The sequence below is a fragment of the Vespula pensylvanica genome, chromosome 4, assembly GCF_014466175.1.
Source record: "Vespula pensylvanica isolate Volc-1 chromosome 4, ASM1446617v1, whole genome shotgun sequence".
NCBI classification, from domain to species: domain Eukaryota; kingdom Metazoa; phylum Arthropoda; class Insecta; order Hymenoptera; family Vespidae; genus Vespula; species Vespula pensylvanica.
Genome location: NC_057688.1, coordinates 7,100,152 through 7,120,341, shown reverse-complemented (window position 1 = coordinate 7,120,341; position 20,190 = coordinate 7,100,152). Strand labels below are relative to the sequence as shown.

At 33.3% G+C, this 20,190-nt stretch overlaps 1 protein-coding gene across 1 annotated transcript in view; it reads left to right on the top strand.

Moving 5' to 3' along the window:
• LOC122628429 (division abnormally delayed protein) overlaps positions 1 to 20,190 on the top strand; it is a 104,361-nt gene that overhangs the window by 35,443 nt on the left and 48,728 nt on the right. The window contains exons 3-4 of the mRNA XM_043810731.1: positions 8,524 to 9,088; positions 13,009 to 13,210. Of these exons, the coding sequence (XP_043666666.1) occupies positions 8,524 to 9,088; positions 13,009 to 13,210 (767 nt within the window). The remainder of the gene's footprint in view (positions 1 to 8,523; positions 9,089 to 13,008; positions 13,211 to 20,190) is intronic.

Genomic DNA, 20,190 nt, shown 5'->3' with positions numbered 1-20,190 from the left:
TTTTGACCTCTCTCTCTCTCTCTCTCTCTCTCTCTCTCTCTCTCTCTCTCTCTCTTGTTTGAAAATTTTCTTTCTGCATTATAAACAGCGAAGTATATTTTGTTAATTTGTTATAGGGCTATGACGCATACATAATTCACCATCAATATGTTTTTAAACTGAATTATCGTATGCCTCAATCACTCTCCTCATAATTTCTACAGGGAGAATCGTAAGAAATTCAGGCGGAGTAATTCTAACGTTAGAAAATTTTCCGTGGTATTAGAAACATCGAAATACATACATACATATATTCCGTTAATTTGTTATTCGACTATGGTAGATTATTCACGAAAAATATTTTTTTTAAATTGAATTATAGGTGAACGCTATCTACATATATATATATTCGGCCTGTATATTCGTAATTTTTGGATGAACCGCGTATACACAAGTTCGATAGAGAAATATTTTCTGAGGAAACGGTTTTGAACGGGTTCGCGTTTCTAGACGTTTTACACGTAATTCGCGCGAAGACGAGAAAAGGAAAACTAATGGGAAGAATCTCGAAACGAGAAGAGAAAAAAAAAAGGGGGAAAGAGAAAGAAAGAGAGAAGTTTACTGAGGAAAGGAGAAAAAGGGAAAGAGAAAGAAAAGTGTGACAAAGAGAGAAAGAGAAAAGGGTGAAAAACGGAGTAATGGAGAGTGTGAAAGAGAGAGACAGAAAGAGAGAAAGAAAAAGAAAGAGAGAGAGAGAGAGAGAGAGAGAGGGAGTGAAAAAATGAGAGAAAAAGAATGAGATAGAAAAAAGAATGAGACAAAAAAAGAACGAGAGAAAGAGAGAGTGAGTATAGTACAGAAAAGATGTAGAAGATTTTCGGATTTGCACGAAGGAGGGCGGTAGAGTTTGCTATCCGATAAAGCCACCCACCCCTTTCTCGCACATGCCTGAATGTAAAGACGCTCTCTTGCAACATACAAAGCAGAGGAAGAGGAGGAGGAAGAAGAGGTTGAACTCGACCCAAGGGCAGAAAGAGAGAGAAAGAGAGAGTGAAAGATCAAGAAGACTCGAAGAGAGGGCGCGTATTCACGTAGACCCCCAGCATCCTCTCTACTCTCTTGTTATATCGCGTTTCTCTTTGCGAATTTCGCGTGGCACGACTTTACGCTCGAGCGTACATATTACATACATGTGTACATATGTAGGTACTTTTGTGTGTGCGCGCGTGTGTGTATATATATGTAGATAAATCAGTACGTAGAAACTTGTCTATGTTAGACGATGCAACGGTAATTTCAGGAAAACTGAAGAGAGAGAGAGAGAGAGACAGAGAGGGAATGAATAATTTAGAAAGATGAAAATATGTTAGAATTGAGAATCAATGAACAAAGATAAATTTAAAGAGAATATGAAAGACAAAGAGATGTATATATATATATATATATATATATATATATATATATAAAGAGAATGAAAATGTGTATTAGAGAAATATAGTAATATGGAATAAAAGAGAGAGAAAGAAAATACGAGAGGAAGTAGAAGGAATAAGAGCAATAGGCATAGAAAGAGAGAGTGAGAGAGAAAGGAAGAGAAATAGAGATAGAGATAGAGATAGAGATATAGAGATAGATAGAGATAGATAGTCGTGTTAGCACGTGTCGTTGCCTCGGCAACCTGGTGCCTAGATCTCTCGAGCTAGTCGCTTCTATTTTCGATAGCCGCGGAAAACGCACTTCCTCCGTGACCGAGTGTTTATACTTTTAGTGGGCGAGCCCACGCTACTCCATCCATTGATATCTCTTTCCATACCAACCCCTCTCTTTTCCTTTCTTTTTTCTCTTTTTCTTCTTCTACCTTAAAAATATAATTTCAAATTATCGTATATATGTATCTGTTATTTAACTTATAGTAAATTTACATTCAGTATATTTTGATATATAATTTCAATTATTTGTAATATTATATATATATATATATATATAATATAATTCAAAAATTAATTGTAAGATATATAGGGTAATAGAACATATGGCCATTTATAAAATTTTTTTATTTATATTAGCGTGTCTATATAACTTTAAAGTAGTAACATTTATTTATTAATTATTCTATATTATATATATAATATTTATATATTATTTTATATTTGATTTTTTATTTTATATTTTTATTATTATTCTTCGTTTTCTTCTTCTTCTTCTTCTTCTTATTATTATTATTATCATTATTAATTCTCTTTTTCTTCGTTCCTTCAATCTTCGCATCAATTTATTAGAAGACGTCGACGAAGCACGACGACGAATCGTCCAGATTCCACACAGATTAGTTTATCCCTACCACTGGTTTTAACGAGACACGATTTGTTCCATGTCTCCGCGCGGAACGAACGGTTCTATGTCGTTTACCATGCGTTTCTCTAATCGTTCCTTCACGTGAGAAAGAATTTTATGGGGAGAAATTAGATTACACAACACTATATAATTATATCTGTTTTTTATTCTTTTTTTTTTCATTTCTTTTCTTTCTCTCTTGTTTTTTTTTTCTATGCTTCTAATTACACAATACGAATTCATACTAATTTCGATTGGAATTGAATTTTAATTGTTATATATGATTTGCGTGTTGTTGTAAATTACATTAAAAAAAAAAAAAAAAAAAAAAAAAGAGAGAGAGAGAGACAGAAAAAGAAAACAAAGAAATAGAAAGGAACAAGAAAGGAATTTCGTGAATAATATCTTTAATCTTGCTTTGCGATGAATTTTTATATTACATCGGAAAAAAATATTTTCCGAAGAGATTACCTTCTATAATCAGAAAAGTAATTACAGAAAAAAAGAAAGAACAAGAAAAAGGAAAAAGATAAGAAAAATAATGGAATACGAAATGATCCTCGTGTTTGTCGGGGATATGTTAAATATTGGTTTGCAAAACTAAATATATTAACGAGTTGTATGTTGTAGAATATTATTTATTGATAAATATATTCTCATTACTGTTGAAATTGAATATTACTTGTCTCTTTCTCTCCCTGTTTTTTTTTTTTTTTTTTTTTTTTTAAGAAACGGAAAACCATCAAACTAATTTTTGTACAGTACTACTGGTGGTAACTTTCACCTTACTGCAAGTTACTACTGAAACGAGTTTTAAAAAAAATCTGAGTTGACAATACGTAAGTAAGTCGATCATTTTATCGCGCTACTTTCTTTTTTATTGTGCAAATAAGGCCAATAAAAAAAAACATATATACGAGTGTGTATCTATATTTAGCGAGAACTGGAACGAGACACAGTTATTACATGATTGGCCAATAAGTAATGTCGAAATTTTTAATACAGGTTGATATCAACTATACTTTCAAGGTGGACCAAAAGAATTTTTATAGATTTTTAAAAATCGATTACGATTTTTTTATCGAAACATTTTTAGATATGTTTTATTATATTTTATACTATATTTATACTATAAATAATGGTATATTTGTAGTACATTTACAGTATATTTTTTTTCATAATTTCTTTTTTTTTTTTCTCAAAAATACGCGAACTTTCTTATCATTTATTAAATCGATTAAATAAAGAAAAACAATATTTATACGGATTAATTTAATCTCGATAAAAAGAGAATTTTTAAAAAATCATCTAGGTACTTTCGAGGGGTCTTTTCACTTAAGAACTTTTAACCCGACCATGTATAAAAAAACATTTTTCGATTATCATTTATTGATCAACCCGTATAAATAATTGAACGGTTCTATCAACGGGCAGTGATACACTATGGAAAGTGTAAGGTTAAAAAGGTGGTCTATACTTTTCGACGACGTTGTTACCAATTTAAAATTTAAAGTAGAAACTTCTTACGTTCTCCTACCGTAATTATTCTATCTTATCGAAGGAAGTGCACGCGTTCGATGCACTTTGGAAACACTTGAAACGATTCGGAGGACCTTGTTGTGTTGAACTCTCTTCAAGTGTTTCTTCTCTCTCTCTCTAATACACACACATACACATACACATACTCTTTTTCTTTCTTTCTTACTTCCCGAACGTATCTATAATTAAGTACGAACAAGAGTTCTTCAAGAGGTAGTAGAACGTCCTCGACATATAGAGGTAGAGATAGAGATAAAGATAAAGATATATATATATATATATATATATATATATATATATATATACTCTGAAATACAAGAGATTCGTTCAGTGGTATCTGCTTTTATCTATCCGTTGCACCTGCCCTTTCCTTAGTTTTCACACCTTCACTTAATATTTTTGTCCCTTTTGATTTCCCTAAGAATATCAGGGATATAAATTTCGAGATAAGCTGACTATATACATCGTACAAGATACAGAAAAAATATAGCAATTTACTTTCAACATTATTTTATTATTTATTATTTACATACGTAGGTACATAGGTACATACACGTGCAATGATTAGTCTCGAGCACGTAGTAAGATACGATATATTCGTTCGACCTCGTTTCTTGATGATGAAACATTTTTTTCTCTTTTTATTTTCCTTCTTTTTTCTTTTTGTAATCTTTTTTCTTTTTTCTTTTTTTTCTTTTTTTTTTTTTTGTGTATTTGATTATATTCTCCAATTAATGTGTCATGAAAAAAGAAAAAGAAACTTGTGTTTAAAAGAGACGAGAAAGAAGCAGAGAGGAAAAGTAATTATATGTACCGGATAATTTAATATCTATTTTTTATTTAATCTCTATTATTATCTATTTAATATCTATGCGAAAATTATACGAACCGTTTCTTCCTAAGTTTTTTTTTTGATTCTCTCATTTTTCTTTTTTATTTCTCTCTTCTTCTCTTTTTCTTTTCCTTCTTAAAAAATAAATTATACTGCATCATATTACAGTTCGTTTCGGTATTCCAAAATTGTATGGTCCATTTCTTTTTGTCTGAATTTTCTCTCTCTCTCTCTCTCTCTCTCTCTCTCTCTGCATTCTTTCTTCTTTCTTTCTGAAAAATAAATTACACCTATACTGCATGCAGTCGAAATAATCGGTATTTCAAAATTGTATGGTCCATTTCTTTTTTCTTTTTCGTTTCTTTTCCTACCTTCTTTTTCCCCTTCCTCTCGAATACATAATACCTTTGACTGGATTTGCCATGATTGGTACGATCGGCATTTTCCATTCGTCTTCTTTCCCTCGTTATTTATCATTCGTGGCCACCTTCGATGTCCTTTTCTCGAAGGTACGCGTGCTCTTGCTCGAGAGTGAGAGAGAAACAGAAAAAGATACACACACACACACACACACACATGGATATATATATATATATAAATATAGACAGAGATAGAGGACCAGAGAAAGAAAGAAAAAGAAAGAAAGAGATAGTGAACGTCGGCAAGTTGCCATGTATGGTGGAAAGTGGTCGGTGTTGTAGTTTTGAATTCGTCCGAGATTCGTTTGGTTCGTATCAAGGTCTTGGACCGGCTTCGCCACTGGCATCGACGACGTTACATGGGAGAGTTCCCACGTGCCTTTTGCACAACCTCTCCTCCTTCTCTTCCTCCTCTTTCTTCTCTTTCTCCTCCTCCTACTCTTACTCCTCCATCTTCTCTTCCTCTTTATCCAACTCCTTCTCTTCTTCGACCATCTCTTCAATCTCCTTCTTCTTCTTCTCCTTCTATTTCTTCTTCTTGCCTTCCTCTTTTTCCTTCCTCTTCTTCTTCTTCTTCTTCTTCTTCATCCTCATCCTCTTTCTCTTCATCAAACTTCCTAAAGGTACGAAGGGTGCACCTTTTTTTATTGTTATTTTCATCTCCCTTTCTGTTTCCTTTTTTCTTTTTCTCTTTCTTTTTTCTTTTTTCTTTTTTTTTTCTTTCTCCACTTTTGACCACCATCGATGTTTAGCACCGTTCGAACTTGCTCTTGCGTGTCTCAAATTCGACGAAGAATTGAAAATGAAAATTAAAGAGAAACGGTTAGAGAAAGAGGAAGAGTATATATATGTGTGTATGTATATATATTGTATCGGTAGATAAGTAATGGAATTTGTAATATTTTAGACGTAAATAAACGATATGTATATAAGTGAATAATATTATAGTAAACTATAATCAATAGCATTGTATTTAAAGTATTATATTGTTTTCATTAATAATTATCATTTTCGATAGAAATATTCTGAATATAAATGTTATTGAAAGGTCAATTTATTTGTATACAAAATATTGATAAATACAATATTATTTATTTGTTATTATTTCATATATATACATATATATATATATATGAATTGTGGAATAGGAATTAAAAGTTGCATAACGATTAGATAATCTTAAGAAAAGATAATAAGACATAGACGTAGAATGTAATTCGGTAGCAAAGATAATAACCAGGCTACGACTAAAGTTTTAAATCGATGTTATTCATAAGGAGCAAGTATAGAGTTGGAAAGGGGAGAAGCAAAGACAGAGAGAAAGAGAGAGAGAGAGAAACAGAGAAAGGGGGAATGGAATCTATTACATGGTTTCTCCCTATTTCTCTCTCTCTCTCTCTCTCTCTTTCTCTTTCTCTTTCTCTTTCTCTGTATCTTTCCAGTGGAATTAAGAAACTAGATCGAGAATGTGGATATAAATAATCGAGCTAATACGGAAGTTCTATTCTTACGCTCTTTCTCCAACTGTTTCTTTCTTTTTCTTTTCTTTTCGTTTTTATTTCTTTTTCTTTTCTTTCGATTCCCTCGTCAATTGAGAAGTCGCGAAAACTTTCTTGTTTCTTTCTTCGAAAATGATAACATATTTTAATCTTAAACATTTCCGAACAAAATTTTCTTCCTCCTCTTCTTCTTCTTCCTCTTCCAATTCTTTTTTTCCTTTTTCTTTTTTTTTAATTTTTTCTCCTTTTTCATTCTTCCTTCCTTTTCTTTTATTTTCGTTCATTTTCGTTCATCGTTTGGCGTTCGAGAAATTACCGATACGGTATATATGTATATCGAAGTGGAATATAAAAGTACTTGCTACTTTTGATGAGACTCGTTAAACGAAACGACTTTATATTCTCGGAATTTAAGAGAGAGACGAGGTAAAGCGTTAACGGAGAGAGGGATGGAGGGGTGGAGAAGGGGGTGGATGTGGGTGGATGGCGAGAAAGAGAAAGAGGATGGAAAGAAATCAGCTCGCAGGATGACTCGGGAAATTTGACTGGGAGTAGAAACCGGCAAGGAAGAAAGAAACGAGAAAGGAGAGGGAATGACAGTGAAAGAGAGAGACAGAGAGACAGAGAAAGAGAGAGAAAGGAAGAGTAGGAGAGAAAGGTGACTGTTCCCTTCTCCCTTTTCACTCTTCCCACACGGTGGCGCTAAAATAAAATGACCGACGACGGGAGGAATGCAGAGGCTGCGTATCGCAGAATGGACCGTAATATATATACATATATATATATATATACATATATATACATTGTGTGTGTGTATATATATATGAATGTATATGTATATGTCAGCAGGCAGACAGACTCTAGAGAAGGATGGCATTTCGAAGTACTGAGATGAAGAAAGATGGCGAATACAACCTCTATGTTATTTCACTCTCTCTCTCTCTCTCTCTCTCTCTCTCTCTCTCTCTCTCTTTCTCTCTCTTTCTTTGTCTACCCTCTTACCATTCCCTTTATATACATACATATACATATATATATACATCTTTCTCTTTCTCTCTTACGACGAGGTATTTCATGCCGGTAGAATCGATCGGGAGAGTGAGAGAAAGAAGAAGAGGGTAACGCCACTCAGTCTCCTCCTTACTCCGGCAATTTGTTCTTAGTCATCGTCCGAGAAGGTTATGGGTACCGGTCTCCTCCCTAGTTTACACAGAAACTATCGTTAGAGTACATCGTTTCTCCTCTTACCTCCTTCCTTCCTTCCTTCCTTCCTTCCTTCCTTCCTTCTCTCTCTCTCTCTCTCTTTCTCTATCTATCTCTATCTCTATCTCTATCTCTATCTCTATCTCTCTTTTTCTCCCTTCCTTCTCTCCTTTTTCCCTTCTTTTACGAGTTAATATTTGCCTTTCTTTTTCGTTATAATGCTTCGATAAGTGCAATGACCGTGTCGTCGTCCGATCTATCATCGGGTTTACATGGATGTTCTTTGATTTTCAAACATATATATATATATATATGTGTGTATGTATATATATATTGTACATATATAAGTATATATATATATATATATATATACTTGCATTAAATATATATTTATTATATTAATATAATGTGCAATAATTAAATAGAAATAACATTAATAAAATCATATTATATTAAATATACACATACATATGTAAATATATATATATATATATATATATATATATATATATATATATATAACAAAAATTTATAATTAAGAAATTAAGAAATACGATATTACTTTTATCCCTGATAAAAAAAAAAGAAAACAATATCAAATAACCATCTGTCTCTTTCCAAGAGCCCTACCCTCGAAAGCAAAGAAAAAAAAAGGAAGAAAATAAAAGAAAAAAAGATCCTCTTAGGAAAAACCTGATGTCCCACTTTTTGTTTACAGAAACCGTAACGACATTGGCGAAGCAGTCGGAGAACAAGACCCTGACCCTCTTCGATCAAGTATACCGATCGATGGCAGCTCAGAGTAAACCATCGATCAGAGCACTGTACCAAGCTATGATAGACTACGTGTCACCTAGTAACACGCCAGACAGTTTGCAACAGCCATTGACGCGGGAACTTCTTCACGAACGTTTCCTCGAGTTTTTCTCACGATTGTTCCCGGTTGCTTATCATCACGCAGTTAATCCAGGAAAGGACGATTTCACGGATAAATTCAAATCTTGCCTCTACGAAACGATCGACGAGGTCCAACCGTTCGGTGACGTACCAAAACAAATTTCAAGGGTCGTAGGAAAGAGTCTCGAGGCTACGAGAGTTCTTATCCAGGCGTTGACGCTCGGCAAAACCGTCTTAGATAGAACCGACAGCGCTTTATTTTCTGGCACCAGTCCACAACAAGAATCATGCTACAACGCCCTACTTAGGATGACCTATTGTCCACGTTGCAACGGAATCGGTGCTACTATAAGACCTTGCAGTGGATTCTGCACGAACGTTATGAGGTAATTATAAGTCAGTAATTTAAAGTTAGTCAATAATTTTAATAATAATATTATATATATATATATAAAATCGATTTATTTATTTTCGATACATTATATTACATACGAAATATCTATATATCGAAATGCGCGTTAATCGATATCGGAGTAATTATTTATTATATGATAAACGTCGACGAATATAAAGATAGATTTTTATAAAATGCGAACGGATTTTTACGAACGTTTTATCATTTACTGTACGAAAAGCAACGTGTAATGTATCCATTTTATAGAGATTCGAATCGATTATATTATTATTAAGTTACTTTCGCATTAGAGATTTTGCAATTTACTCAATCAGAACAGCCCGTATAAGTGATTTAATCGCAATTATAATTCCTACTATTATATTTTACGATTACCGAGGCGAACGTGATCTATCGTCGAAAACGAATATCTAATCTATTTTCGTATTTAATCGTACATACATACATATTATGCTATAAATATATACCGTAATAAATTCTGGATAAGTAAAATTTTCTATTTCGTATCGACAACACGGATTGGAATTTGGACCATCGAATCTGATAAATCTCCGAAACCTTAAACCAATTTCATTTATTTCACCTAATCACGACTAAAACAGAGGGGTGTAGAGACATTCTAACCCTCTCCTCTTCTTCCTCTCCCCTTCTCCTTCTCCCTTCCCCCGCCATATTGATTTTGACCGTATATATAATTCGCCGTGCGGTTTGTACGAGGAAGTTACGTTCGTCACTCTGTTTTACTACGGATTAGATTTCTGAATTGATTTATTGGAACCCAAATGGGATTTGCATTCTGTTTATCGTTCATCTCTCGTTCGATAAGGGAAGCATTTGATAGTATGGATACGATAACTAGGGGAAGATATTCGAACGTCGAGTAAAATATAAATGTGTGTGTGTGTGTATATATATATAGGGGTAGGTGGGTCAAACAAAATTTTTTATCGCAAATAATTTTTAAAAATCAATCGGATACTTTTGCTCCAAACTTTTATTAGACTAATTTGTGTGTGTGTTCTTTCTTTTCTTTTTTTTCATATTAAAATTGCAATATATATATATATATATAAAATTGTATGATATAAATGTTAAATGTTAAGACAGTTAATCTTAATATAAAGAATGCTTCCGATAAGAAAATTGCTTTTGAAAAATCACATTTTATTATATATATATATATATATATATATATATATATATATATATATATTCAATCGATATAGACAGTCGACGATTGATCATAAACACATTACTCGCGTTGTTCGAATATTTTCATGAATCATTATAACGTACACATATATATACGAGCATACGCATACACATAGATCTTGTCGAGTAAGGTGAAAATAAAGATGGAAAATTTTAGCGAGGATATCGATTGAATAGAAATCTGTATGGGTATATTCTCAACAATTTGACAGATTTATTTGTTAGTAGATAGGTATTTGTGATCTTATAAGATAGCGTCTTTGAACTATATACATATGTATAATATATACCGATCAAAGATTCCTTATCCAATCGGTATTATACATAGAAGACGAAGGTTTGCCGGCTTTAAAGGTTTATAATGATGAATACGATTCATAAACATTTATAGCACTGTGACCCACTTTGCAAATGTTACGTATGTACATCGTCAAGTCGAGTTACCACTATCTCGTGATGCCTCATCTTCACATATATTCGAGTATGCGAGAAAGAGAGAGAGAGAGAGAGAGAAAGAGAGAGAGAGAGAGAAAGCATAATCTTATAACTTGATTATTATTCTCTACACATTATATATCTCTTCGAGTAGTTCTATTCTAGTAATTTTATTCTAATACACAAATAATACAAATTTTCTTCACGGTCACGTGCTGGCTCGTGGCATAATATCAGAGTCTTTTATAGTGTATTTAAACTCGTGTGCACATGGTAGGATAACAATGAAATAGGACAACGAAATAGAAAAAAAAGAAAGAAAGAAAGAAATCAAAAAACGAACGCGTAGTCCGATGAAACAAAAATAGGATATTTCGTTGGTGTCGTTCGAATGGCATATCGTGAAAAAAAAGTATTAGGTAGATACATATGTATGTATGTATGTGTGTGTGTATGTATGTGCGCCATATATATATATATATATATATATATATATATATATATAGTTTCTTCGTGCTATGAGAAAGAACACACGATTTGATAGGAAATATTTGCTTTACAGAAAAAGCGCGATCGGTGGTTTCGATGGTGTATTATGTTGTTTTTTTTTTTTCTTTTTCCTGTTTCTTTTCCTTCTCTCTTCACCTCGCTTGTTTTATTTTTATTCTCGCCGTACCCCTGCGTGTTCCCTGCCAAAAAAAAAAAGTATAAAAAAAAAGAAATTGTAGAAAAAGAACAACAAAAAATCTATCGAAAATCCTGAATTCGAAAGTCAAACACGACACATTGCTTTTCGGGATATTGAAAAATAAATTGGACGCTCGCACGATATTGTCGTTGATATACTTGTGTATATATGTGTCCGTATACACACAAATATATACACAAAATACTATATATATATATATAATAAAAAAATATATAATAAACATAATAAATAAATATATATATACACGTATTTATACTTATTTATACTTATTTATACGTATGTACCTCGGATAGATAAAAACGAATTCGCATTCGTGATTTTCGTAAACGGAACGATTTTAGCTAACTCACGTAAAACGTTTTGTGCCAGTTTTGTGTCTGTTACCGTTTTGTGTTCATTCGTTCGTGCTTTGAATCACGTTCGTTCGAGGGAAAACGTTGCTCATAGGAACGATAAATATATCCATCTAGTTCGCGCACGTGTCTGAGTAGGTGTTGGATGTTGGTCGTGATGGTAGTAGTGATACTCGTGATAGTAGTGTGGTGATATAGTGGCGGTGATGTTGTTAGTAGTGGTGGTTGAGCAAGCTGGAAAACATCTTGACTTTTCGTCTTCCGTGGGCGAATTTCATTCTAATGCGTTCAATCTCTCTCTCTCTCTCTTTTTCTCTCTTTCTGTCTCTCTTCGTGGAAATCACTCTAATCTGATTACATTAGCGTGTATGCTCTCCCTCCGTTCCCGACTCACCCCTTATCCACCCGCCTACATTTTCTTATTCTTAACACATGCATCCGTTTATATAGTTGGTACATGTTATCGTTCATTTCGTATTACACGATCTTGATTATAATTTCTTAAATAACTGATTCGTACGTATGCATGCATTTTATATATGTATATATGTATATATGTATATATATATATATGTATGTATGTATGTATGTATGTATGTTTATGTATATGTAATTTTTTTAAATTATAGAAGGATGAATGGAAATTTGTAAGACATATCTTCCTTTTTAACATGTTCCTTTTTAACATATTTATAGTACGCGTTTCTTTATCGTTCGTTTACGTATTATATATTTTTATCTAAATTTCTTTAAAAACTGATCATGTCATTTTTTCTCTTCCCTTGTCATTTTTATTTTTTATTTTTCATTGATTATATCACGAAAGACATATTACAAATTTGAAGATACACATATACACATATCAAATTCGTCATATAATTATCATTTATTGTATTACTCGTTAGAGATTTTATTAGACGGATATTTAACTTTAATAACACTTTCATATAACAATATATACGATCTTATATTCATTTCTTTTCCTTTTTTTTTTTCTTTTTTTTTTTCGTTTTTATAAGAAGTAGTAGCAAGATGTTAGTTGGAACGGTAGGTTAAGACGAAAGGAATTTGAGAAGATTTGTAAGAAAAGAAGAAAAAGAAGAAGAAATAAGCAAAAAAGAAAATAGAAGAAACAAAATTTAAAAAGAGAATAAAAAATACGAAATTATTTGAATTTTGCAGAGGATGCCTGACGGAGTCGGCATCGGAGTTGGATCTTGCGTGGTCTGGTTACGTGGAAACGGTCGAGAGGCTCGTCGTAGCGGTCGACGGTCGTAACGATCCTTTGGGTCTGAATGCCGAGAGGGCCGTCAGACAATTGGACACCCGCATTTCGGACGCCATTATGCACGCGATGGGGAACAGCCGAGCTCTCGAGGAGAAGGTGAGTCTTTTGCCGAAAGCATTCCGATATACATACGTTTCGCGAGAGAACGAGAAAGACAGACATAGAATGACTACCTCTCTCTTTCTCTCTTTTTCTTTCTCTCTTTCTCTCTTTCGCAGCGCATACATTATTTATATCTATTTTATGCGTTAGCACAAAACGCACGGCCAAACGCTCTCGTATCTCTCTCGATCGAATTTTTAGATATACCATAGTCGCATATATCTATTTTCAGTCTTATAGAAAATTAATCGTTCTTTCGAATTCGATCGATTGGGAAAATAGAGGGAAAGAAGAAAAAGACAGAGGTAGCATCGTCGTGAGATTAATTTGATTATCTCGAGTTAATCGACCGTACGGACAATCTTTCTTTTTTCTTTTTTTTTTTTTTTTTTTTGTTCTTTCGTTCGAAGGTACAAGGATCAAAAAAACGTCGGAATTTCGATCGATAGCATCCTTCGATTTAGTGTGTAATATGTATGGTAGTATATTATGTATTAACTATATAAACGAACATTCCTTCTCCTCTCAAAATTATTAGATAGACGAATATACGATGTCTGGTATTCTGTTACTACTCTTTTGATTTATCGTTAATTAATTTTTAATTCGATCGATAAGAAAAAGAGAAAGACAAAATGAAAAAAGAAATGAAAAAGGAAAAGGAAACAAAAAAAAAATAGACAATATTTTTATATTTTTATTTCAAGCGTTTATATCGAACGTAAGGACAATTTTTTGTTTGACTTCAGAGTGTCCGAGAGGATCGAAATGAAGGATCGCGATTTCGATCGATAACAGCTTCCGTGTACGTTATAATGGATCGATCGCATATAGCTTGACTTTACTTGAGAATCGTTTGTTCTGCAAACATTTGTTGTTATGTTAAAATTCTTCGAATATATATATATATATATATTTTTTTATCCTATATACATACGTATGTACTTAACTGCATTGAGTATATATATATATATATATATATATATATATATATATATCTACAGATAGATACACAATTATACGAGTATTGGATTCTAATAAAATTTGTTGCAATAATTAATTTTATCTTATCGAATACAAACAAAAACTATATAACCATATACTTCAGTTATATACATATATATGTATTTTTTAATCGATGAAAAGTTGTTCAGGTAATACATTATATACTTATATTGACGATTCTCTCTATATAGAGTATACGATAGAAAACGGACGATAGATTTTCTTCGAGTTTATTCGCGATTCATCGGTTTGTCGAGTACGGACGAATGATTTGTCTAATCGCTTGTTAAGAAAACTTTTTTCGCATCGATGGATCGAGAAAGAAAGAGACAGAAAGAGAGTGAGAAAGGAAACGAACGAATGAACGAATGAAATTCGGTCCGACGAGTTTTGCACGAGTTTCTGTTCGAGACCAACGAAAACTCGAACCAACGAACGATTCCAGACGATTTCTCGAGAGCTGCCATCGTCCTACCGAATTCCATTCGATTCTTTTGTACGACTCCAGGAGTCTCCTTTCTCTATTTCTCTTATTCTTATTCGAAAGTTTTTACCTGCTGGGAACTACAAGAAGAAAGAAAGAAAGAAAAAAAAAGAAAGAGAGAGAGAGAGAGAGAGAAAGAGAGAGAGAATGCTCAGCGCAGTATAATTTGTTCTCATTGTTATTGATATTAGCTTTGAACCTATTCTCTCTCTCTCTCTCTCTCTCTCTCTCTCTCTCTCTCTCTCTCTCTCTCTCTCTCTGTCTTTCTCTATGCATTTCTTCCACCCTCTCTATCTCTTTTTCTATCTATTCATCTCTTCTTCTCTCTCTCTTTCTCTCGCTCTGTTTATCTCTATCTATTTGTCTTTCTCTCCTTCTATCTTTCTTTATCTCTTTGTCTCTCTCTTTCTCTCTCTCATGGGAACGTAAGATCCTCTATCGAGTCTCTCTCTCTCTCTATCTATCCATCTTTCTCTCTCCCTCTTCTCTATACATATTATACGAAATATTCATAAATTTCGTCGTTCCCTTGTGACAAGCATAGCTCGCGAGTTTCCGAGAGAGAAACCGTGCGAAGGAGGTTGTTCTTTACGTGCAGAGAAAGAGAGAAGTAGAGAGAGAGAGAGAGAGAGAGAGAGAGAAAGACGAAGAAGAAGAAAAATCCACTCCTTCTCTCTCGATACTCCTTCCGACAACGTTCTTTTGGCGAATATTTACGACATCGGGGGATCTCTCTAATACGATTTTAGATATCGCCGGAATCCGGCAATAACGAATGCGACTTCTTCTTCTACTACTACTACTACTTCTTCTATTACTACTACTACTACTGCTACTACTGTAACACTATTCCTTTTACTTCTCGACATCGATTGACTAAATGTGTGTGTGTGCGTGTGTATGTATGTGTATATGTGCGTGACCATACGTACGAAAGAATTTCTATAGCTATAAATCAATTTCCCTTCTTTTTCTTTTTTTTTTTGTAATTTTTTTCTTTTTTGTATCTTTTTCTTATCTCCCCCTCTCTTCCTTTCCTTTTCTTTACTTTTCTTTTTTTCCTTTTTCCTCCCTTTCTCTTCTTCTTTTTTTTTTGTTTTCTTTTTTCTCCGTTTTATTACACGTCACACAAATCTTTTAAGAACGATCCTTAACTGTATCTCTGGATACGCGTTTAAAACGAATCGACAGGGAAATGTTGCGTACTTGTACTTTTTTTTTTTTTCCTTTTTTCCGGCTCTTTTTCTTGCTTCCTTTTCTTTTCTTTCTTTTCTTTTTCTTTTTTTATTTCGTTATTAATGAATTTCGATTTCCAATAGTACTACATATGTATATATATATATATATCTTTCTCTCACTCTCTTTTAGAACCGAAAGCATCCATTAGTAGCGTAAAAAGAAGATAATTTTCATCTCTCGAATCGATTATCGTCTACTAGCGATAATCGGGTTTGCGTTCTTTTTAATGACAATTTTCCATCCCAGTCCTACTCCCTTTCTCTCTCTCTCTCTTTCTCTCTAACACACACACACACACATGCACACACAGATGAATTTAAGTGCTCGTCCCCATTACTATAGCGGCAAAAGAGAGAGAAAGGGTAAAATAGGAAAGGTGGAAAACGAGATCGCAGTTCGATACCAACCTTCTCCTGTTATCCTAGAAACCTTAAACAACTATCGTCCAACAAAATTTCGCTTTAGCCGAAGAGAAACGATCGAGATCGCAGGTGGTGGTAACCCTGCCGTTGGTAGACACGCGCGATATTCATTATCGCGTAACAACGTGTTAACGCGATAGTATGCTAAAGTATATAGTATATAAAGGTATGGTATAGTGGTAATAGTATAGTGGATAAGTTAAAAGCTGCTCGAGAAATCGAGCTCGAGTTAACGAAGAGTAGATAAAGAAGAACAGGAGAGAGGAAGGGAGGAAGGGCTAGTTGGAAGGGCTGCTTTCTCTCGTAGGATAGTTCGCGTGGGGTAGTTCGGGGTTTACTTTCTCGTGACGTGTAATCGCGTGGGCGAGGCAGTTTCGGATTTTGCACGCGGTGAAAGATGAACGATAGCTGGGTGTATGTAGTAACTTGTACAACGAGAAAGAGAGAGAGAGAGAGTGAACAAATATATTACAATCTATCATAATAGTTTTTTTTTTTTTTTTTGAAGCGAAACAAGGAAGAAAAAACAGGAGAGTTTATACGTTTTCTGCTTTAATATTATATTTGAATTAATTGTAATACGTATAATTTTCATTAACGTTCAACAATATTTTCACATCCGTAAGGTGGAACAAGTAAAAGGAAAAAGGAGTGATTGTTTTTTAATTAAATATAAATATTAAATAATGAAAGCATTTCTTCTTTTCTTTGTTTTTCTTATAAAATGGAACGAATCCAAATGGCATGATTAATAATAATGATAATAATAATAACAACAACAAGAACAAGAGAAAAGAAACGAAGAAAAAAGAAAAGAATAACGAGCCTGATCCTTCTGAAATCTTCCACCTTGACCAAAGAAAAAAATGTCTTAAATTTTTCTTAAATATTTGTAATCGCCTAAAAAATTTTCATTGCTCATTCGCCATTAAAGATTTCTTTAACGAGTTGATTCGATTCGTAGCGTTATGTTTTTCACTTTTATTATGTATCTAATTCACTTTCTTATTTAGAACGAGAGAACCAGAATGAATATGAGAGAATAAAAAAAAATATATATATTTATATATATAAAGAAAGAGAGAGAAAAGGATTTGATTCGATTCTAAAGTCCGACTATACGTAGAGCCTATCCCTACAACACTATAAACGTCATCCGGCTTGACTGTTTGCCTGCGGATGGAGAACGACGCGTACCTTGGACAGTTTACACGCTTCGCCGAGCGAAACTAACGACGGATTAGCATTTTCGTCGGGACTAAGACGCCGCCGGCAATGGCAGGAACGCGACGCGAGACCGGCTACGTTTACGACGGCGGTTCACGCTTAAGAACTCGTTCGGTGAGTGGCCGATGCACCTCTTGCGATTAGAATTCCGCAGGCCCCCCGATAAGTATCCCGTCTCTATTACCTATGCTACGACAGGACACAGAAACGTTAAATCCATTCCTAAGATTTTTATTTCTCTTTATCCATTTTCTTTTCTTTTTTTCTTTTTTCTTTCTTCTTTTTTTTTCTTTTTCTTTTCTTTTCTTTTTTTGTTTTTTTTTTTTTTTTGTATTTTGGTCTAATCACCGTCGAGTATAGGTCGAGTTTATTTATATATTTATTCGTTTATCCGTCTTCTTTTTATTTGTTTATTTATCTTTTCTTTTTATCTGTTTTTCTTTTTCTTTTTTTTTTTTATCGCATTCGTTCTCTAATCTCTGTCGCGTGTAAATCGATAGTGCGATAGTGATTGAATTTTTATTCATTCATTCATTCATTCATTCATTCATTTATTTTATTTTATTATTATTTTTATTTATTTATTTCTTTTTCTTTTCTTTTTTTTTTTTGAATCGTGTTCGTCCTCTAATCTCTCTCTCTCTCTCTCTCTCTCTTTTTCACTCTTTCGTCGTACGAATCAAAATGGGTCCTACCAATCAAAAGGGATTCTTTAGTTTTTATTTTAATCTTCGTTGTCTTCCGATCTCTAACGCGTACGGGTTGAAAGTTTTTTCATTTTTTTTTCTTTCCTCCTTTTTATTGTAATCTTTTTTTATCTTCTAATCTCTGTCGCCATACAAATCGAATATGATTTTTACCCGAGTTTTTCTCACTTCTTTTTTTTTTTTTTCTTTTTTCTTTGATCATCTCTTCCTTTTTCAAAGTTTCAATCATCCTCGTCGCGTAGTTTGAAAATTAAAAAAAAAAAAAAAGAAGGAAGAAAAAAAGGAAAAAAAAAGAAAAAGAAAAAGGAAAAGAGAAAGAAAGACGAGAAGAAAAATTTCTTTTCGGTTAACTTCAATCGTCTCCGTTAAAAAATTATTTTTCAATTTGTGTCCGGTGTATAGCGTCTCCTTTCATTAAATACTGATTAAGGTTTGCATTGGACCTCCTAATTATTTACGAGCATTGAATAGTTCCTTTCAAAAAGTTCAAAAGGGGCTGTTCCAAGTCTTTTTATTTTTTACGTCGCATTTTAGGTATCTCCAATCTTCGCTCGAAAGGAAAAAAAGAAAAAAGGAAAGAAAAGAAAAAAAAAAGAAAAAAGGAGAAAAAAAAGAACGAAATAGAAGAAAAGAAGAAAGAAAAAAGAAAAGAAAGAAAGGAAAAGCTCGTACTCGATATTAGCTCGACTTTTCTCGAAATTGGCTATCGCGCGTTGTCGAACGTGGCGTGCTTTTAGAAATGCATCGAACGCTCTCTCGTTCCTTTGAATAGAGAGTCCGCTTTTTCTTTTTTCTTTTCTTTTTTTTTTTTTCTTTTTTGGCCAACGATCCTTCATCTTTTTCTTTTTTATTTTTTCTTTCATTCATTCTTTCTTTCTTTCTTTCTTTCTTTCTTTCTTTTTCTGCTTTTTCTCGTTTTCCTCCTTTTTTCTTTTCTTTTTTTCTTTTTCCCCTTTTTTCTCTTTTTTCCCCTTTTTCTTTTTCGTTCGTTTGCCTTTGCACCCGATCGATGGATTCGCATCGTTACGTAACATAAACGAACGTCTTATATCGATTGTTCGTACAAGCATCCCTTTGTATTTTCTCACGCGCGTATATCCTAACGTTGCAAAAAGTATACTCATTAAAATTCCGAGTCGCGGAATTCGATCTTGGTAAAAGGAAAATTCAAATTAGTATGAACGAGTTAATTGATTATCTATTCATTAATTTATCTATCTGATTAATTATTCCTCTCTTTTCCTTTTTACTTTATTCATTTATTTTTCTTTCTTGTCTTTTTTATTACCTATACGATCTCTAACTACATATTACATTTCACCTTGTTCAAATAATTTTCCCAATCATGTGCAACACTTATGTAACACAGTTGATAATTAAAAAGCGTTAAAATTAAAACTATATAACAATTTATAACAAAATATCAACTATTGCAGTATGTATAATAACCGTGTATCATATCGTCTTGAGAAAATTTTCAACGTGGAAGGAAAAAATAATGATATACATCGGAACGAAAAAAGAAAATAGTCTCGTTCGCTCATTTTCTTAGCTATGGTTCTCGAAGGAGAAATAGATAGATAGATAGATACATACGTAGAAAGAAACAGAAAGATAGAGATAGAAAAAGAGAAAGAGAAAGAAGTTTATTAATCGAAAAATTTCTCGGCTCTCATCCGAACGATATCGAGGAAAAGTTGCTTACGGTGAACGCATCCCGTTCGCCATTACTATCCGCAAAACGATCCTATTTTCTTTCCCTCGAGAGACGACCCTGTTTGGTAGACGTAGAAATATAACAGCAAAATCCAGTCTGCTTGCCTCCTCATTCTACCAACTCCTTTTCCCTCCTCTCAATCTCTCTCTCTCTCTCTCTCTCTCTCTCTCTCT